This window comes from Ciona robusta, chromosome 3, assembly GCF_009617815.1.
Source record: "Ciona robusta chromosome 3, ASM961781v2".
Classification (NCBI taxonomy): Eukaryota; Metazoa; Chordata; class Ascidiacea; order Phlebobranchia; family Cionidae; genus Ciona; species Ciona robusta.
This window is the reverse complement of record NC_143237.1, coordinates 7,870,164-7,891,233: the sequence shown is the minus strand read 5'-3', so window position 1 is coordinate 7,891,233 and position 21,070 is coordinate 7,870,164. Positions and strand designations below refer to the sequence as shown.

Below are 21,070 nucleotides of genomic sequence, written 5' to 3'. Positions count from 1 at the left end.
AGAACACCAAAGCTGTAACGAGTGTAGTTTCCCCGCCGCGCAAGGATAAATAATTAACAATCATTATAAAATACCGCAGAGTGTGATGCAGTTATAACGGCAGGATATATGCTCTTAAGAAGCTATCATAGTAAGGCCGACTTGATGCATGATAGCGTTTTCATTTATTCCAGACTGGAGTCTAGATTACATTATTTGACAAGCAGTATGTATAGTGTGTTATTAGCAATATGAAAATGCATTACGCGCCCTCAGATGTGGGCAGTTCTTGCTTGATACCGTAAGCACAAGACGCGTTTCTTAATTGCATTTATAGGTGCGTGTTTAGCTGCCATTTTAGCATTTGTGGATAAATGTACAAGAGTAAAATGCGTACCCAGCCAGAGAAAGCAAAAAATGGAACGCTTATATACTGCCAGTCATGCCCCGTATTGGAAATTATGTTTTTACGACACCGACACATGTCAGGTTTTAAGGGCATAGTGCAACATAAGCAAGCTTATAGTTGTAATTGTACCAATCTTCAGTGAACCATGTCAGAACCTGCAGCCAAATGCATTCGTTGATTACTTGATTACACTTCACATTCCATGCCTCAGCGTGACGATGTGCGGGACTCGTAAACGTTTTTTTTATTGATTTTTTTTTTGGTTGACTTTGCTGTTAGAGCGGGTAGTGAATTTTGGAAAGAATTTACGACAGTTGTGTACTAAAGTTTTAGAAGCCAATTTTAATAATGAAAGTAAAGAAGTTGTTTAAAACCAGCGCGGATATCGTTATAATAGAAGTTACTTGGGGAACAGGCATCTGACTGATAAATTGGTTGAATTTTTCTAAATTTAATTTTTTTAACGTATTCATGCGATTTGTTTCTCAAGTGGTAGAATAGGCTTTCGGAAACTTTGAAAGGCGGCGTCGGGCGAGTACCTCTTGTTTGCTGCCCCTGAAGCAGCGATGCGTTTGCACGCATTTTATGTGGCCAATCGCTACAGTGTGTTGATGATGATTTTAACGTTTAACGGTCGAATAAAGTGATCGTTTACTATGATGCTCCTTAAGAGATAAACAGTAGCAAAGGAATCTGAGTGACAGTGCAGGCTTACGTTTACCGAATCACCTTACAGCGATTACTAAGGTATTGTACCCAAAGTTAATGATTCTATTTTATATGGATTGTTACAGCGAGTTATTATACTTTCATCCATTCTTCACGTCATTCATACGTCATTTAGTTACGCTGCATGCATCATCCTTACTCGTATCCATTTTATGCTTATCGTCATGGTTACCCAGTCACGTGGGCAGTTCTTTGTTATGAACCACGTTGTGTTATCAGTAATGTCTGGATATTAGGAAACCGTATTTGACAGTATTGCGTTATAGCCACGTACTAGCCATAAGCTGAAGCAATTAAGTAGTTTTTATGTGCAGTATTAGTGATGTACTAATTAAGTTTACCTCTTTATATAAAAGTGATTATTGTGATGCTATTTACAGTGATTTAAGTTAAAGTACATTGCTTGTTTGGACATTGTGTAATCATTATTGTGGATTTCATTCCGCCTGATCGCCTAACAAGTTGGTACGTGTACTATTATTCATTGGTTACCTCAAACGTGTTAATTAAGCCTAATTTGGTGCTAATGTTGTTTTCCTATGTGAACTGTTTATATACCGTACTACCTTATTAGTTTCACCTCTTCTGTTAAGTGATATTCATTCATTTCATTCATTTAACAGAGAACCGTCGCTTTGCAATTTGTGTGTTTATTGGGAGAACCGGAAGAAGGCATTGTGAGGCGTCGCGTTCGCTTAAGTGCGGAAGTCCTAGTGACCTAGTGTAGGGTCGGTGCATATCAGGCTGCGTGGTTTGCACATAGCAAATCCCGACTGCTACATGAAAGTTCTCAACTTTGTTGCTGTTGAGAAGAAAATTCTCAAATTGGGTTCTTCGTGCGCCAAGACCCATTTGTAGTTGAGAAGAAAGTTCACAACCGTGAGTGCTTCGTGCGCCAAGCCTCATTTGGTTGTTAAGAAGAAAGAAGATAGTTTTTCAACTTTGAGTGCTTCGTGCGCCAAGCCTCAATTTGTTGTTGAAAAACTAGAGTGGACATGATGATTACAAAAACAATGTTAGATGATATGGTGTTCGACTTGTACGATCTGTATAAAGAAGCAGATGCGTTGATGTCAGAGTCGAAAAATGTGAGGAAGTTAAAGAAGAACGTTAAGCATGTACAAACAATTTATGAAGAGTACAAACACATACATTGCGAGTATGTGAATAAGCTCAATAAGCGTAAAGAAAAAAGGAAAGCAGCGCAAGAAAGAGATCGAGTCGATGTCGACCTAGATGGATTCATGAATCGTGTGGATACATGGATTCGGGGCGTCGAAAGAAGAGACAAAAGAAATGTCAAATCTAATGTTTCTGATGAAGCAGTAGATGGGCTATCTTGTGCATCAAGTGGATGTTCTCAAGGTAGCGCAGTAGGTCGGGTAAGAAGAGAGATGGCATTGCTGAAGAAGAAGCAGATGATAGAGCTGCAGAAAGCTGAAGCAGAGGAGTTGGCTCTGAAGCGAAAGATGGAACTATTGAAGATTGAACATGAGATACAGGCAGCTGATGTTAAAGATAGATGGGAAACAAGGTCCGCAATTGGTATCGTGCCGCGGCAAAGGCCAGAAGACCTGACAGAAGTTTCGCCGGTTTATAAACCAGAGACGAACACCCTGTATTACTCAGACAGAAGGTATGAAGTTCCAGATAGGAGTTACCTGGATCCGTTGACGTCAACGGAGCGGAAGTTGAAGAAGGAGGAATTACCTGCTCAAACAGCAAAACAGAAGAGTAGCTATGAACCAGGAGGAGAGACATTTTATGGTGAAAGACAACAGGTCAGTGATCTCGCGCATGTAGCTACGATGTTAAAGGATTATATGGATCTGCCTAAACCGGAACTGAGACGTTTTTCTGGTGATCCAGTAGATTACATGAGGTTTCAAAAAGTCTTCGAGGAGCACATCGCAAGTCGTGTGAACAGCGATGCTGCAAGATTAAACTATTTGATACAATACTGTACCGGAGAAGCACAGCGCAGTATTTCATTTTGTTCTGTGATGGAATCAACAGCGGGATATCGGAAAGCCCGACAGATTCTACACGAGAGGTATGGTCGTTCGTTCGTGATCGTTCGGTCGTATGTGGAGAAGTTAACTCAAGGTCCATTCTTGAGAGATGGAGACGTCGAGGGGCTACAGAGGACAGCTCAAGACATGGAAGAGTGTCTAATTACGTTGTCGCATATGGGTTATTTGTCGGAGATAAATAACTTCGAGCATTTGGTAAGCATAGTCAAGCGTTTACCTCCACAGATACAAAACAAGTGGAGTCGAATCGCCGGTGATCGTGAACTGAGGGGAGAGCAACCCCAGTTTCAACATCTGGTGGAGTTGGTTAAGTTTGAAGCAACGATGGAGAGTACGATGTTCTGTCGAACGTTGGGTACGAAGAAACAAGGGTGGCAAAGGAGCAACGTGAAGCCGCCGCAGAGAGATTCTAGAGTGTCAACACATGTGTCGTCGGTATCTGCAGTGGAAAGGCCGATGCAACCGCCGAGATACGGTAACGTTAATCAATATACATGTCTGTTGTGTGAAGGACAGCATAGAATTAACAACTGCAAACTGTTTGCGAACAAGTCAGTTGATGAGCGACTAAATATTGTACGGAAAGAAGGTCTTTGTTTTTCTTGCCTACAGAAAAGTTGCCGAGGAAGATGCAACATGGCAAGACCGTGCAACGTGTCGAATTGTACGAAACGTCATCACACACTACTACACATTTATCAGAAGGAGAGGAGACCTACTACAGGGTTTCAACCAAATCAAAGAGAGGAGTTCAAGCCGCAGCAGAAGGAGAGGCCGGTAGTAACTTCAACGTCATTTGCAGCGAAGACAGAAGTTGATAAGAAGGTTGGTCAACAGGTCTACATGAATATAGTCCCTGTTAAAGTTACTGGCAATAATGGTCAGGAGATTGAAACTTATGCATTTTTGGATTCTGGTTCTAATGCAACTATGTGCACTCAGAAGTTAGTGGATACATTGGGTGTAAAAGGGGACAAGATTAAGTTTACACTTTCAACTGTGCAAGGGGAAACCCAAAATAATAATGGTTCTCGTATAAGTTTGTCAGTTAGAGCTCTGGATGGAAGAGAAGCCATAAGCCTACAAGAAGTCATTGTTATCGATGATCTACCAGTTACCCCGAACAAGTGCGAGAGGGATTGGCATCATCTACGGGAAATTAAGTTCGTTAAGCCAGCGGTGGAAGAAGTTCTGCTACTAATCGGAGCAAATGTACCAGAAGTGTTCGTGGATGAACAATGGATACATGGGGAGGACGGAGAGCCAAGTGCAGTCAGGTCAGTTCTTGGTTGGTCGTTGTTTGGAAATGCTTCTACTCACCCTGACAAGGAGAGGATGTGGCATATTAGCGTGAATCGTGTGTCTCTGTGTAAAGATGCTTTACATGAGCAAGTGAAGAAGATGTGGGAGACAGAGTTTAAGAATTCAGGTCTCGACTCTGGTGTTGGTTTATCAAAAGAAGACAAATACGCATTGAAGATGCTGGATGAGTCAGCGGAGTTCAAAGATGGTCATTATCAATTAAGTTTACCATGGTGTGTGGGATCGCCAAGTTTACCTAATAATCGTCAACAGGCAGTGCAAAGGTTGAGTTACTTGCAACGTCGATTGAGGAACGACAGCAATCTGAGAGAGAAGTATTCACAGACGATGAACGGGTATGTGAAGAGTGGTTATGCTCAGCAAATTACAGAGGAAGAAGATGACGCGAAAGGATCGTGGTATCTACCTCATCATCCAGTTCTGCATCCGCAGAAGCCAGGGAAAGTCAGAGTGGTGTTCGATTGTGCAGCAAAGTATAGAGGTACGTCGTTGAATGATCAATTGCTGCAGGGACCGGATCTAATGAACAGCTTAGTTGGTGTTCTGTTACGTTTTCGTCAGGAACCAGTCGCGTTGGTTGCTGATGTGGAAGCCATGTTTCATCAAGTTAAGGTGAAGTCGGAAGACACGGATTACTTGAGATTCATTTGGTGGCCTGGAGGGGATATGTCTAAGGAGCCAGTGGATCACAAAATGTTGGTGCATCTATTTGGAGCAACCTCATCTCCATGTTGTGCTAATTACTGTTTAAGAAGAACAGCAGATGACAATGCTGTAGACTTCGACGAAGAAACTGTATCTACAGTTCATCGCAATTTTTATGTGGACGATTGTTTAAAGTCCATGCCAACAGTCAGTCAAGCAAAGAGGTTGGTCAATCAACTACGAGAGTTACTGAAGCGTGGAGGATTTACGCTGAAGAAGTGGTTGAGCAACAAAGAAGAAGTTTTGGATTCTGTTCCGGAGGAACATACTGTGAAGAAGTTCTCAGAAACAAGTCATTTGGAACGTGTACTTGGAGTCAGTTGGGATCACACTACGGATGTGTTTCAGTTCGATGTATCAGTGAAGAAGAAGCCGATTACAAGAAGAGGAATTCTGTCGGTTGTGAGTTCACTGTTTGATCCACTTGGATTTGTGGCGCCAGTGGTTTTGTATGCTCGTATGATATTGCAGGAACTATGTAAGCAGAAGCTCGGCTGGGACGAAGAAATTCCAGAGGATTTGGCAACGAGGTGGCAACAGTGGATCACAGAGTTACCTGGACTTGCCTCTCTTCGGATCGAAAGATGTTTGAAGCTGAATTATTGTTCGAAAATTGTTGGATATGATCTACATCATTTTTCTGATGCCTCATCAAAAGGCTATGGGACTGTTTCCTATGTGAGGATCACGGATAAAGAAGGAAAGGTTTGGTGTCGACTCTTGTATGCAAAGGCAAGGCTCGCTCCATTGAAGTCTGTTTCTATACCAAGGTTAGAATTAACAGCAGCGACACTAGCTGTGAAGATGGATCAAGTGCTCAAAAAGGAGTTGGATTTTGAAGTCCGGAAGTCAGTTTTCTGGACGGACTCTACAGCAGTGCGTGCTGTTCATATCGAAATAGCACATTCTCTTTCTACAGATTCATTTATCGACGCTCTAAGAAGATTTATTGGTCGACGAGGAAAGCCAAAGAAGATTTTCAGCGACAATGGTACAAATTTCGTGGGTGCCAATCGAGTACTGAAAGAATCATTGAAGCAGCTGGATCAATCTCAAATCAATGAGTATTTGAGACAGAAGGACATCGAGTGGTCATTCAATCCACCTACAGCGAGTCATTTTGGAGGAGTTTGGGAGCGAATGATTCGATCAGTGAGAAGAATACTCAGCTCATTCATGTTGGGTCAAACAACTACAGACGAAACACTTTCAACTGTAATGGTCGAGATAGAAGCAATTCTCAATTCGAGGCCATTAACACCGATTACAATGGATCCAGAGGGTGAGGAGCCATTGACACCAAATCACTTGCTATTGACAAGGCATTGTGATATAGCACCACCTGGTGTTTTCGACAAAAAGGACAACTACATTAAACGTCATTGGCGTCAAGTGCAATACTTGGCTGACCAGTTTTGGACACGTTGGGTTAAAGAATATCTGCCGACATTGCAGATACGTCAAAAATGGACAAATACGAAACGAAATTTCGAGAACGATGATATTGTTCTACTAGTGGACAATTTGCTACCGAGGGGAAGATGGTCGATGGGTCGAGTGATCGAGACGTTCCCAGATAAGAGTGGTCTGGTTCGAAGTGCGATGGTGAAAACCAGTCATGGGACATTTAAACGGCCGATTGCCAAACTATGTTTGATTCAAGAGGCGGTACGAGAGGTCGGAGATGATGAACATTGATCTTTCTGTATAAACCTCGCTGTTTGTTGTTGTTAGATGTGCGTTCGCACATCGTGGGGGGGAATGTTACAGCGAGTTATTATACTTTCATCCATTCTTCACGTCATTCATACGTCATTTAGTTACGCTGCATGCATCATCCTTACTCGTATCCATTTTATGCTTATCGTCATGGTTACCCAGTCACGTGGGCAGTTCTTTGTTATGAACCACGTTGTGTTATCAGTAATGTCTGGATATTAGGAAACCGTATTTGACAGTATTGCGTTATAGCCACGTACTAGCCATAAGCTGAAGCAATTAAGTAGTTTTTATGTGCAGTATTAGTGATGTACTAATTAAGTTTACCTCTTTATATAAAAGTGATTATTGTGATGCTATTTACAGTGATTTAAGTTAAAGTACATTGCTTGTTTGGACATTGTGTAATCATTATTGTGGATTTCATTCCGCCTGATCGCCTAACAAGTTGGTACGTGTACTATTATTCATTGGTTACCTCAAACGTGTTAATTAAGCCTAATTTGGTGCTAATGTTGTTTTCCTATGTGAACTGTTTATATACCGTACTACCTTATTAGTTTCACCTCTTCTGTTAAGTGATATTCATTCATTTCATTCATTTAACAGAGAACCGTCGCTTTGCAATTTGTGTGTTTATTGGGAGAACCGGAAGAAGGCATTGTGAGGCGTCGCGTTCGCTTAAGTGCGGAAGTCCTAGTGACCTAGTGTAGGGTCGGTGCATATCAGGCTGCGTGGTTTGCACATAGCAAATCCCGACTGCTACATGGATGATGTCCTAAGTTAAACCTTTATGTCAAGTGTGTCAGTTAAATATAATATTAATTTAATTTGTCGCTGTAAGTCACGTAGGCGAAGTTGTTATTTTGAACACGCAATGTACAGAACTTTTCAGGAATGACAAGTTTCCAGGAACCTATGGCTGCTTACTAAGTAAATGATAAGGAAACGCTCAACTAAGTGTCTGTACGGTTGAAAACGCGATAATGTTACATAGCTGTTTCGCTGTACGGTTGTTGAACAACGTTTGTGAATTGGCACTTGCAGTTTATTAGCTACATATTTACAAATATATCAGTCTATAGCAAATCGTTTTTGCAATTATTGCGCCCAGGACATTTCAGATGTACTCAACTTGAAAATGCTGTTGTTAGCTTAATTGTTTATTTCAAACAGGCATTATGGCAACGGCCAAGGAGTTTGAAAGTGTATTGAAGCAAGCAGAATACTTAGGCGTTACTGAAGAGCAATTGAATCGACTAAAATTAGTAAGAAAAATACGAAACGAAGGAAAAAATTGGCAGCAACAAAACGCGGAATATATTACTGCTGCATCCGTGTTGTTTATCGCAGTTGTGCTGCCGATATTATTAACTTATTGCACAATCATTTTTAAGACTCAACTCGGTTTACTACTTTTGCAAAGGTAAGACACCTTTGAAACTACCTTATCAGAGTATCGTTTACTTTTTACCAAAAATTTAGAAGTATGAAAAATATTACGCCAAACTCATCCAGACCGAATAGTCACTAATAGGTTGTCTAAAATAAATTGTCAGTCATACAGAAAAACAAAACCACGAAGTTACATACGTGGTAACTCTTAGGCTGAAACATAACTACTGTCGTTTTCCGTGTGTCATAACGACTGTCGTTTTTCGGCCACGCTAATATAAAGCAAGTTACACTCATTCGTAGCGGCCGCATGTAAGACACAAAGTTAGTATAGACCAAGTTAGGAAACGGCGCTCGTGTCCGCCATTACGGAGCCCCCAGACCGTGAATCGCCTATACAAATGCATGGTCGGCATGTGTTCATTTAGTTCTTGTAAGCGATACAAAGCTAGAAAACACGTAAAGCGGTTGTTTTAACATTTCTAATATAAATCTTGTTATATAATATTAAATCTAGGAATTAATGTGAAGTAAATTAATATTTTGACTGGTTTTCGGCGTACAGTGTGGTTTAACAGGGTACTTTACGTTGGCGATTAAGACTAGCAGCAACCAGCTTAGTTTACATAATAGTATATAATCATACCTACGAATCTGCAGAGCCATTCTTTACTACATTTATAATCCAACATGAGTGGGCATGCGGCTCAAAACTGCTTAGAAGGTACTAGCAGATAAGGTGTTAGCGTTTTCCGATTTCATAAAGACCCGTAACGTACTAATTGAAGCAGAGGACCAAAAATAGTAACTCAGTATTGTTTTCCTCAATGTCACTTCGATATTAGGCAAATTTTACACAGATACCTAAAGTTTCGTTGCCGGGTATACGTGTTAAGTTTGTGAGCCATAAAGTAAAATCATGGCAATTTACATGCAAAACTGCAGCTAGATACACCAGTTTATGGTATTGTTATGCGTTTTTGTTTGTATTTTTATGTTTTAAACATGTTCTTTTATGTTTTTGGTTAGTAAACTTGATATTTTCTGTTTTTTACTCTTTAATCGATTGAGCGTTCAATAAAAGTTGATTATTTTTGTGAGTTTGATTATTGTGATAAAATATAATATTAGTAGAAAGCCATTTTTACGCGCAGGAGTGCTTGGTTTTTAAAAAATCGCAATATTTAAACGAAAAACAGCACCCAGCAATGATAAAATGCTATGCCGTGGGCTCCGTAATGGTGGCGTCTATGACGTCAAAGACGCGCGACAATGGATAACAAGACTCGTTGTTTTACAATCCGTTTCCTAACTTGGTCTATACTAACTTTGGTAAGACATACTTTATTACAATCTTTTTCTTTTAATTCAGTTTATTGTTAACACGATTGTATTTAGATATTTTGGACTAAATCAAACAATCCACCAATTCTCATGTATTGTCGATTCATCAATACTATTACAGGCATTCAGGCCTCCAGTTAACTGTAGCAAATGTGCAGGCGTTACCGATATAATGTACGCTACAAATTTATCTCCGGTAAGTGGCGCTATAACTATAAGACCAAACATCCTATCTTACCCCACCCTACTATTTGAACATTAACATTAATTATTATTTAGCGAAATTAATTTTATTAATAAATTCGTCCCAACCTAAATACTTTAACCAAGGAGTTTTAAAATGCTATGATAATACTACAGCCTAAATTAATAGACATTTAATAGATTTGAAATGTTTGTGAAAGAATTAACTTTTTCCCAGAAAGAATTTCTTGAGAAATACGCTTTCAACATGCAGCCTTTGGTTGTGAAAGATGGTCAAAGTAATTGGACCGCTCGGGAAACTTTTAGCTTCGAATATTTTAAAGGCATTTACCCTCCTGGCTCTAAGGTATAAAATTTATGTTTAATATTTCAAGTTGACGTTTTACCTTAACTTGTCTCTTTTTGGTACTTTCTCTGGCTTTGGTACTTTCTTTCTTTCATTCTTTTTTTGTAATATTGGTGAACTGAAGTCAAATTTTATAATCGGTGTATAGAGTCATTCCCATCACTTACATGTGCACCGTTAGCATCACGGATGCTTTTCATTTACATAGTCAAAATTTAAACGAGTAACTTTACATTAAGGCACTCAATATAATACGAAATCGCTGCCAGTTCTTTCCATACAACACCGAAATGAACGGCCCAGAAGAATTCTTCAACATGTCGAAGAGCAGATTTGAGGGAAAAGAAGATCACTGGTATATCGGTTGGTAAGTACAGTTTAAACTAATTTGTAATAAACAGCGTTTAGTATTAAATAAACAGCGTTTAGTATTAAAGTTTGCTGCAATATAGAGTCTAAAGTTAGTCAATATTGTGTTTACCGGTGTGAGTGATGCGCTTTCCAGTCATGATATTCACACACACTCAGTCAGAAATATATATTTGAGTTTTTTAATTGATAGCCTATTGTTGATTTGCTGTAATGTCTGATAAAAAAACTTGCTAGAAAATCCATTTTTTTTAATCCAAAGCGGTTGTTACGACAGAAGATACCTAAATTATCTCGTTAAAATTTACTGTATTCTTGTAGGAGCAATTGTGCCGGCTCGTCAGTGAACGAAATTAAGAGTCATTACCAGATACCATACTTTATACCAATAGAGTTGGATCATAGTAGAATTGATTGGATATTTATGGGACTACCTGGTCTTGGAGCACCAATGCATGTACGTTACTTTAATTATATCTCATATAGGCTTGACCGTTAGAGTAAATACCTTAAACGTAAGTATTACCTTATAAATACGTATTACCAATGCTGCAACTACGGTCGTTAAAGTGAATGCCTCAAATATAAATATAGTAGGATGGGGAAAGATGGAACACCTTTAGCACATAACATCCAACTATCCTGATTAAAAATTCTTTAAATGTTCTCTTTTTCTACCAAATGTGACGAGAAAATAGATTCAAAATGTATCCCCATCTGCCCCCATCCTTCTATATTACTCTTGCTGCTTCTTCCATTCTTTAAAAACGAAATAGGACTTACCATTTAATAAATTTATTCGTCTAACAGTTGGACTTGGTATACGGAACATCATGGCAAGCCCAATTAAGCGGCTACAAGAAATGGACGCTTCAAGCTCCGCCGGAATGTTGGGGAATTTGTCCAAGTCAGATTGAATTCACTGTCGGCCCAGGAGACATAAGTAAGATTTTTTGTATAGATAAGATATTTTTGAACAAATAAATTTTTTTTAAATATGTAAGATTTTTTTAAATAAATAAGATTTTTTTTAAATAAATAGTATTTTTTAAATAAATAAGATGTTTTTGAATGAGTAAGTTGTTTTTGTATAAGTAAGGTATTTTAGTATAGATTAGATATTTTTGTAAAAAAAAATAAAAGTAGGGTGCGCGGTAATGAGGAACATATTATAAACATTCTCTCTTTTTCATCCCAGTTGGTTGTAAACAAAGAATATTTGTAGAATTGAATAACCGTGGCCCCGCGCTTCTGAAGTGGCGTTGTTAATCGTATAGGTTTCAAACAATTAACAACGGTTTATGCTAGTCGTGGGGAAACGGTTTTATAATTTCTTTAATGTTGTTTGTTTACTTCCAAATAGAGCGAGAAAATCGAATAAAAGGTGACCCATCTCCCCCCACCCTATTATATAAGTAACATATGTCTATATTGTTGTACCACGGCCCGCTATAACACATTATTTAACGTGACATTTTTAGTGGTTTTTGATGGCAACAGATGGTTTCATCAAACCGATATTGTAGGAGACGAAATGAGCGTCGTTATCGGATCGGAATTTTTTTGATATTTTGCTGGTACCGTGTATCTGGATACTGAAACTTGTATATACAAAAGCGGGAGAGATGTAAATTTTGTTATGTTTTGTTGAAAGAGCATATAGGGCTTACAATGATTTTATTGCTGTGTGGTTGCTAGCAATGCTTAAGCCTGCATTCGTGTTCACAATAAACAAATATTTATAAAATCAAACAATTTATAAAGCCTCATACATTGGCGAGTTCGGTTGATCGTAACTAGCGTAATATAATATTATTGTTATGGAAGTCCGAATGTAAAACATTGAACAAAGCATTATCCCTTCGTATGTTCCTTCTTGCAAGGATTACTTGGAAACGAAGTCATGATTTCCGCAAGAACAGCAATCGATTTCTGCAGTATTGGTGCGGTTTAAGATAGTTAATGTTTTCTGTTGTAAAAGCATTTAGAGAATATACAGTGTGTACTTGCTAGCTAATAGAATGGCAACCGTAGATCAGTTCAAAACACTTTTAAAGCATGCTGAAGACCTCGGTATTGGTTGGGAGCAGTTAAACAGACTTAATTCTGTCAGAGCGATAAAGAACGATGGAAAGAAATGGCACCAACGGAATTCAAAGGTTCTGTACGCGGGCTTGGTAGTTTTATTCAGTATTAGCCTTCCGTCTTTGTATCGCCTTACTGATGAATCGGGGTAGGTCGTTATAATTTTGCTTTGATAAGATCGTGCTAGTTTATGTTTTTTTAGAGTATCAGATGATTTAGAACCTCACCCTTTGAGTGATTGGAAATGCATTCTGCCCAGTGCAGTTTTTTATAAACTTCTTCGTCTCCCAGTAGACTGCAATGCTTGCAAAGATGTAACTGAAATTTTGTATCTAAATAATATAACACAAGTAAGTGGAAACTACGTTTCATATACTATACGGCGAAAAAATGCCAATACAGTAAGGCGTTATCAATTAGTTCTAACATTGTAGTTTAGCCTACACTTACTTCAGTTTGTTACAATTAATGCCAACATTATAATTGTAAGATACATTTTTGAAAATTGCAGTTAACAAATGTCTTTAAATCGTAACTCGTTTAGAGAGAATTCACTGAGAAATACGCACACAGCATGCAGCCTATCGTCGTACAAGATGGCCAGAAAGGCTGGACTGCAAGCAAAACGTTCAGCTATGAATATTTTAAAAGCGTATACCCCCCAGGATCCAAGGTTTGAAATTGTTTAAAAATGAGAGTTTTTATTATTCCATTTAAATTCATTATTTTTGTGTGATAAGGCGCTTGCCCATGTTGTAGACAAATGCCAATTTTTCCGCTACAACTCGAATATGTCTGACGCTGATGAACTTTTTACCATGTCTCAAAACCGATTAGAAGGGAAAGAAGACCATTGGTACATTGGATGGTAAGTAATTAAATACAAAATCTTATACGTAGCCCTATTTAACATGATATCGGAAAACAAAGACATCATGTGTTTCCTTAGGAGCAACTGCGAAGGTCATGCAGCCAACGAACTCAGAAAGCATTACAAACTACCTTACTTTTTGTCCCCTGAACTAGATCACAGTAACACTGACTGGATTTTCATGGGGTTACCAGGACAAGGAGCATCAATGCATGTAAGTTTTTATGTATTTTGCCGATGCCGTGTTAAAGGTTCGTGGCTTAGGTGTTTGCATTGTAATAGAACGGTAACGTGTTTGGGTCGAGATTGACTGCAATATACCGGTAATTCAATTGAACACTTAACTTAAAGATTAATACCAATCGAAATGTTTAGCACTTTCTAACCTTATTTCCGTTATATAGGTTGACTTTGTTCCTGGGGGATCTTGGCAAGCACAACTAAGCGGTGAGAAGGAATGGACCTTTGAAACACCTCCGGAGTGTTACGGTATATGCGCGTCTAAGATGATGGTGAGGGTCAAGCCAGGGGAAATAAGTACGTATGCTGATTGAACTGTTAAAATTCTAAACTACAAAACTAATACATTGTCTCGTTCGTTTAGTTGTTCTTGATGGCAACAGATGGTTTCACGAAACACATATTCTTGGAGACGATTTGAGCATAGTGATTGGATCAGAATATTACTAGAGATGTATAAAGGAACATATCGGGTTTTAAATAAATGATAATCCAGAACTTGTGGTCGGTTGTCTTTTAGCAGAAATGCACTATATGGAGTCTACGCAGTGCATTTTTCTGAAATGTTACATTTCGAGTTTTTTTACAGCATTATTCCTGGCACGTCGTGGGCTTTTGTGTCGTCTAGGCTGCATGTTTGAGCTGAGTTGAGGATGGTCGCGGTGATGCATTTTCTATACTGTTTGGAAATCTAAGTTTATATGTTGTTGTGTACTAAAGTTTCGCACTGGAAGATTAAACGTTAGTGAGTTGTAGTTATCTTTATGTGGCTCTTTTTATGGTGTATCTTGATTGTAAAATCGTAGTGTTGTGAAGCGATAAGTTTTAGATAGGCTATGTTATCTTTTTACATTGCAACGTGTGCCAAGTAACTGACGCGAGTATATTGTTGGAAAGGCTGTCTAAAACATTGAACAAACCATAATACCTTCGTATGTTCATTCTTGCACAAATTACTTGGAAACAAAGCCACGATTTCCGCAAGAACAGCATTCGATTTCAGTAGACATTATAGCGCTTATAGTTCGGATAGTTGATGTATTACGCTGTATCAGCATTTAAATATTACAGTGTGTAGTCGTAAAGCTAATAGAATGGCAACTGTTGATCAGTTCAAAACACTTTTAAAGAATGCCGAAGACCTCGGCATTAGTTATGAGCAGTTAAACATACTTAAGTCTGTCAGGTTGATACAGGACGATGGAAAGAAATGGCATCAACGGAATTCAAAGGTCCTATACGCTGGCTTGGTATTTTTCCTAAGCATTAGCCTTCCGTCTTTGTACCGCTTAACCGATAGATGGGGGTAGGTCAATATTAATTTGGTTTATTAGCATCATGAATTTCATGATAGTTTTTGTATTTTAGGTTGCTAGAGGCTTTTAAACCACGCGTTTTAAACCCATACAACAAATGCCTTCTACCCAGTGAAGCTGTTGGTCCGTTCGTTCGTCCACCAGTAGATTGTAATGATTGCAAGGATGTAACAGAAATTTTGTATTTAAAGAATATGACACAAGTAAGCGATTATTACGTTTAGTATGCGCCGTGAACTTTCATTCAAAACCTTGTAAAAAAAATATTGGCATTTTAGGTGTGTATAGCATGGTTTGTTGTTTATGCACTTTTATTTTCAAACATTTTTTGGCGGTATCGTGCTGGGATTTATCCTTTTCCTCAGGAATAATTAAAAAGCAAACCACACCGTTTCTTAAAGTTTTTGCGTAAGTAATAGGAGTATCCAACGCCATGGCTATTAATGGTTTAGAACCCAGTCCAAAATAAAGAGGCCGCGGTGTCATGACTGCGAAAAACTGTGCAAAAAAGCTAAATAATTTAACAAACGTCTTCTATTTATTTAGAAACTATTTCTTGAAAAATATGCACACACCATGCAGCCTCTCGTCATACAAGATGGCCAGAAAGGCTGGACTGCAAGCAAAACGTTTAGCTACGAATATTTTAAAAACTTATACCCCCCAGGATCCGAGGTTTGGAATTGTTTAAAATAAGTGTTTCTATTATATTTTAATTAAATTCTTACCTGTAAAAAGGCTCTAAGGTACGCTGTGCGCCATTGTCAATTCTTTCCATACGGTTCGCAAATGTATAGTTTAGAAGAATTTGTTACTATGTCGCAAAACAGAGTGGAAGGGAACGAAGATCGCTGGTACATTGGATGGTAAATATAAAATCTCTTATATATAAATAACCCAAAATGTATAGTAGGGTAGGGGAAGACGGGACACCTTTAACATCTAATATCTAAATATCCTCATCGCGTTTTTAGCAATTAACAACGGTCCATGGGAGTCGTGAGCATACGGTTTATAATTCATTAAAAGTTCTTTGTTTACTACCAAAAGGGACGAGAAAATAAAACGAGAAAGTGTCTCATCTTCCCCACCCCACTATATATAAAAACGTGTCTTTAGCCGAGTTGACATCGTGTCGACAACATACATATAGTTTACAAATAAACATGTCTGTTTTCTTAGGAGCAACTGCGAAGGTTTAACAGCCAACGAGCTCAGAAAGCATTACACAATGCCATACTTTTTGCCCCTTGAATTAGATCACAGCAAAACAGATTGGATGTTTATAGGATTACCAGGACGAGGAGCATCAATGCATGTGGGTGAATATGTATTAACACCTTTCATTTACAATACGTTGGGTCAAGATTGACTATAATCGTTGCACACAATCGCTAAAACTTGTTATTAAAAACAACAGCACAAGATTAAATGTGTACTCTGCACAAGGTTTTCATCGTTAATCTTTACTTGTGGAAACTAATTGTCATAAATTGCCATAGCTAGAGTCCATTTTATATAAAGCTTGTTATAGTTTTTATTGTGTCGTGTCCCGAAACACGCATAACCTTTATGATAGCAGTGTCGAGCTTCGAGTCTGGCCATTCCAACCGCTGTGTCAAGCCTATATGTTGTCCAGTGAAATGTTCACATTGTTTTTTGTTTCTTTGGTTATTTTAGATCGACTTTGTTCCTGGGGGATCCTGGCAAGCGCAACTAAGCGGTACGAAGGAATGGACCTTTGAAACACCTCCGGAGTGTTACGGTATATGCACGTCTAAGATGATGGTGAGGGTCAAGCCAGGGGAAATAAGTATGTATGCTGGTTGAACTGTTAAAATTCTAAACTACAAAACTAATACATTGTCTCGTTCGTTTAGTTGTTCTTGATGGCAACAGATGGTTTCATAAAACTCGTATTCTTGGAAACGATTTGAGCATAGTGATTGGATCAGAATATTACTGAAGTAACTTGTAAATAAAAAGCATAAAAGATGAACTCTCGCTTCAAATTAACAATATACTCCAGAAACCATGGTCTGTCGTCTTTTAAAACAACTCAAATACTATTTTCTGTGGATACACTACGGTCAGAGTCATTAGTGTATTTTATGTTTCTAGGGTATTCACATTCTTTGCAATTATCACTGGCGCCTCTAACGCGTTCAAAGTTGCCGCCTTTTTCTTTTAATTCGCTTTTTTCCTCGATTTCGCCTTTGTTTGATTCCGGTCAAAAGAGTTGTGTTTGGCCAGTGTTGTGTGAGGCTGGAGTGATGTATCTATTGTTTACGTGTTGGCTAAGAAACTTGGATTATTATGTTGTGGCGTATTGAGTTTTGAACCAGAAGATTATGTAAGTGAGTTCTAGTTATGTAAGGACAGCCTATACAGAAGGCCAGTCTGTAGCGATAGACCCCAAGGCAACGTCAGCACCGTTTAATTTTAGGTAACCAACTAAATAAAAGCGAAATAGCGGTAGTTACTAACAGTGATATGTGTTATATAGGTGAAAATAGGCACCTTGCGTGAAATATCTGTCCTATAGCATAAACGGTGTATTCGTGTCAAAGTATGACTAGGTCAATTGTACAATAAACGAGACGAAAACAAGGCAAAGAGTAGGACGATACCAATACTTTCAAAGTGTTTACCCTCCGTTATTTTAAGGTAAGCAAATGTCGATAATATATTATTCTTTCTATTTCAATGTTTTTTTTGGGGTACATATAAATGGCATACCAGCCATAAAATGCATATATATTGTCAACGGCTATCAGTCTGTGTTATCAATTTTGTGCTAGTTTTTGTTTTTACCGCTATCGAAAAATACTTTAAAAAAAAACATGTATATAAAAATATCCTTACCTAATATCGAGCAATTAACGAGTTGTTTATCATGGCCTTTAAAACCGTTTCTGGTAATTCACAACGATTGACGCGGCTTGTTACACTGTTTTGGCGAGGCGCAATAAAAGCACTTCTACTAGTGATATTTGAAACACATGCCCATTCATAGGAACTTTGCTGTCTTGTTTGTTAAAAAACAGGAATAGGATATGGAATATTAGGTACTAAAGATATATGAAACTTGCTAAATGTGAATCAGCTATACAAACAAACATCTTCTATAAGTTAAGCTAAACACAAGCGGACACAATTTCTGGAATATATATTTTATTCAAACCACAATATGTTTCTTTATTCTTCTTAGTAATATTCGGATCCAATCACTATGCTCATATCCTTTCCAATAATATTGGTTTCGTGGTACCACCTGCTCCCATCAAGAATAACTAAACAAACGAGACAAAATAGATCAGTTTTGTAACTTACATTTAAACAGCGTACATACTTATGTCTCCAGCCTTGACCGTTACTTTCATTTTTGATGAACATATACCGTAACACTCCGGAGGTGTTTCAAAGGTCCATTCCTTTTCACCGCTTAGTTGTGCTTGCCAAGATGCCCCAGGAACAAAGTCAACCTATTATAAGTAGAAACCTCAGGTAAGCATCATTTCAACCGTGGTGCAACAGCGGCCTATAGAGTCTGAATCGTCGCTTAATGTAGGTGTGTGTATTTAAATTGTGGTACAACAGTTGTCTGTATACAGTCTAGGTCAAAAGTTAATGTTGCTACCATTTTGCGCGTGTCTGTGAATACGACGCAACGGTTAACTCCTAGGTTGTACAAATCACCATGTCATCATACAACTTGCCATTATACAAAATTATGTCAATATACAATAGAAACAATTAAGTCATTATCGGTTCTATAATTTCTCGCAAGCCATTTAATCAAATGAACCTCAGACTGCAAATTGTCTAACGTGCCAATCGCTAAAACCCGACCTTTGTGTGCTTGTATAAGCGGTAAAAATTAGGTTGTACAGTTATGGCGGTCAGTTTTAAAAGATTAACAATAACAACCGTAATTTTCAGAATTCAAAATATTTATCCGCATTACTAAATATTAAAGTTTCATCAAGCTTAGTGCATGTGCCACCATCTAACTTTAAAGTCTATTACAAGAAATCGCGACCGACAACGTATTATAAATTAAAATGCACTAACATGCATTGGTGCCCCATGTCCCGGTAACCCCATGAAAATCCAATCAATTTTGCTGTGATCCAATTCAGGGGACAAAAAGTAAGGCATTTTGTAATGCTTTCTGAGCTCGTTGGCTGTATGTCCTTCGCAGTTGCTCCTAGAAAAACAGAATTATCAATTTGTGAACTATATGCAGGTTACCGATATTAGCCTATGTAAAAAAACATATTTTATTTAATAGTTTTTCGATATAATGTGATTTTGAATAGGGCTCGGTAAAATAATTTTAAATTACCTACCATCCAATGTACCAGTGGTCTTCGTCTCCTTCTAGTCTGTTTTTCGACATATTAAAAAATTCTCCAGCTGTAGATATATCCGTGGCGTAGGGGAAAAATTGACATCTTTCCTCAATTTGTGAAAGAGCCTTTTCGTACAAAGTACGTAATTAGAAAATAATAAGGAAGCAAGGCTCTAATGAATGGCCACGTTTCATTTTAAATAGATTGACAAATATACATTATCAACGAAAGTGTATATTTTATGAATATGGGGCATGTTTCGCGCACATATATCTCCGTTTAAAACATTCTGATTGTGTTTTTAACATTTAGCAGCGTTCTTTTAAAGTCATGAGCCTACAGCTATATAACTCCTGAAAAAAAATGTTCGTTTTTGAGAACTTTAATAAATGTTTATATGCGGTAAATATTTGGTTTTAAAAGATGATGTTATTTCTATGATAGTTATGTAAAATTTTAAACCTTTGATCCTGGGGGGTATACGCTTTTAAAATATTCATAGCTGAACGTTTTGCTTGCAGTCCAGCCTTTCTGGCCATCTTGTACGACGATAGGCTGCATGCTAAATGCATATTTCTGAAGAAATTCCTCCTAAAATATCAAAATACAGTTTGTTTATTCTTAGCGCATATTTCCGCAGTCGTCACGATCTTGCGGCCACTTTTTAATGTCCTTTGTTATCCGCAATCACATTAAAAAGTGGATAACATGTTACATAAATGTAGTAGGAGGAAGGCGGGACACCTTTAGCACATAGTATTTAAACATCCTGATGATGTTTTAAACAATTAACAATGGTCTATAGGAGTCGTGAGGATACGGTTTTATAAAAAATCGTTAAATGTTTGTTTACTACCAAATTGGAGGAAAAAATAGATTGAAAAGGTGTACCATCTTCCCCCACCCTACTATACTATTTTTTTCTTCTTTGTTTACTACCAAATGCGGCAAGAAAATAGAAAGAAAATGTATCCTATTTTTCCCCACCCTACGAAATTAGTTTAAAAGATAAAGACGCGCTAAAAACAATATTCTGCATAAAAGGACCCAGAAACAAAATTCCAACATATTTTTTCCATAAACGTTTTATCATACAACTAAGCCCATAAATGTTTCATTAATATTGCTTAAAAGGTATTAATTTTCGCAGGATATAGCAAATGTGGCATTCACTTACTTGTGTAATATTGTTTACGTACAAAACTTCAGTTACATCCTTGCAGGCATTGCAGTCCACCGGTTGTCGGTTGTACTCAAGAAAATGCTCATTTTTCACGATGCAACTTACGCTTGGGTTCAATAAATCGAATATTCTAAAATAACATAAACTTGCATGATGCAATCAAACCAAATTTATTTAAACTTACCCCACATCGGTATACGTAGTTATGCTGAATATAATCGAAAAGCCAATACTTAGTAAAAGTATCAAGACAGCGTACAGAACCTCTAAATTCCGTTGGAGCCATTTCTTTCCATCGTCCTGAATTACCCTGACAGACTTAAGTCTGTTTAACTGCTCCCAACTAATACCGAGGTCTTCGGCTTGCCCTAAAAGTGTTTTAAACTGCTCAACGGTTGCCATTCTATTAGCTGTCCAACTACAGACTGTAATGTGTAAACTGTAAAGTAATCTAGCACTGGTGCA

At 38.0% G+C, this 21,070-nt stretch overlaps 5 protein-coding genes across 5 annotated transcripts; 4 read left to right on the top strand and 1 right to left on the bottom strand.

Annotated features, from left to right (window-relative positions):
* The first annotated feature begins 975 nt into the window (after window positions 1-975).
* On the top strand, window positions 976-12,310 carry LOC149738815 (uncharacterized). Its single transcript, XM_089874091.1, has 8 exons — window positions 976-1,135; window positions 8,074-8,323; window positions 9,691-9,832; window positions 10,058-10,186; window positions 10,426-10,553; window positions 10,877-11,012; window positions 11,366-11,498; window positions 12,037-12,310. Exons 2-8 carry the CDS (start codon window positions 8,079-8,081, stop codon window positions 12,120-12,122), a joined length of 999 nt encoding a protein of 332 aa, XP_089730217.1. The 5' UTR covers window positions 976-1,135; window positions 8,074-8,078; the 3' UTR covers window positions 12,123-12,310.
* On the top strand, window positions 1,172-6,876 carry LOC149738816 (uncharacterized). The gene is made up of 2 exons (XM_089873701.1): window positions 1,172-1,582; window positions 1,741-6,876. Exon 2 carries the CDS (start codon window positions 2,113-2,115, stop codon window positions 6,874-6,876), a length of 4,764 nt encoding a protein of 1,587 aa, XP_089729827.1. The 5' UTR covers window positions 1,172-1,582; window positions 1,741-2,112.
* Window positions 12,311-12,493: 183 nt separating the features above from the next.
* On the top strand, window positions 12,494-14,249 carry LOC149738814 (bifunctional arginine demethylase and lysyl-hydroxylase JMJD6-like). Its single transcript, XM_089874093.1, has 7 exons — window positions 12,494-12,788; window positions 12,843-12,990; window positions 13,185-13,313; window positions 13,381-13,508; window positions 13,590-13,725; window positions 13,916-14,048; window positions 14,116-14,249. The coding sequence occupies exons 1-7, from the start codon at window positions 12,577-12,579 to the stop codon at window positions 14,199-14,201; spliced, it is 972 nt and encodes a 323-aa protein (XP_089730219.1). The 5' UTR covers window positions 12,494-12,576; the 3' UTR covers window positions 14,202-14,249.
* A 143-nt stretch (window positions 14,250-14,392) lies between these two features.
* On the top strand, window positions 14,393-18,571 carry LOC149738813 (uncharacterized). The gene is made up of 8 exons (XM_089874092.1): window positions 14,393-15,057; window positions 15,120-15,270; window positions 15,614-15,742; window positions 15,806-15,933; window positions 16,250-16,385; window positions 16,748-16,880; window positions 16,948-17,734; window positions 18,432-18,571. Exons 1-7 carry the CDS (start codon window positions 14,846-14,848, stop codon window positions 17,031-17,033), a joined length of 975 nt encoding a protein of 324 aa, XP_089730218.1. The 5' UTR covers window positions 14,393-14,845; the 3' UTR covers window positions 17,034-17,734; window positions 18,432-18,571.
* On the bottom strand, window positions 18,225-21,060 carry LOC149738812 (bifunctional arginine demethylase and lysyl-hydroxylase JMJD6-like). The gene is made up of 7 exons (XM_089874096.1): window positions 20,790-21,060; window positions 20,600-20,735; window positions 19,885-20,013; window positions 19,420-19,547; window positions 19,142-19,277; window positions 18,420-18,552; window positions 18,225-18,360 (listed from the first exon to the last, which is right to left on the bottom strand). Exons 1-7 carry the CDS (start codon window positions 21,005-21,007, stop codon window positions 18,275-18,277), a joined length of 966 nt encoding a protein of 321 aa, XP_089730222.1. The 5' UTR covers window positions 21,008-21,060; the 3' UTR covers window positions 18,225-18,274.
* Window positions 21,061-21,070: the final 10 nt, after the last annotated feature.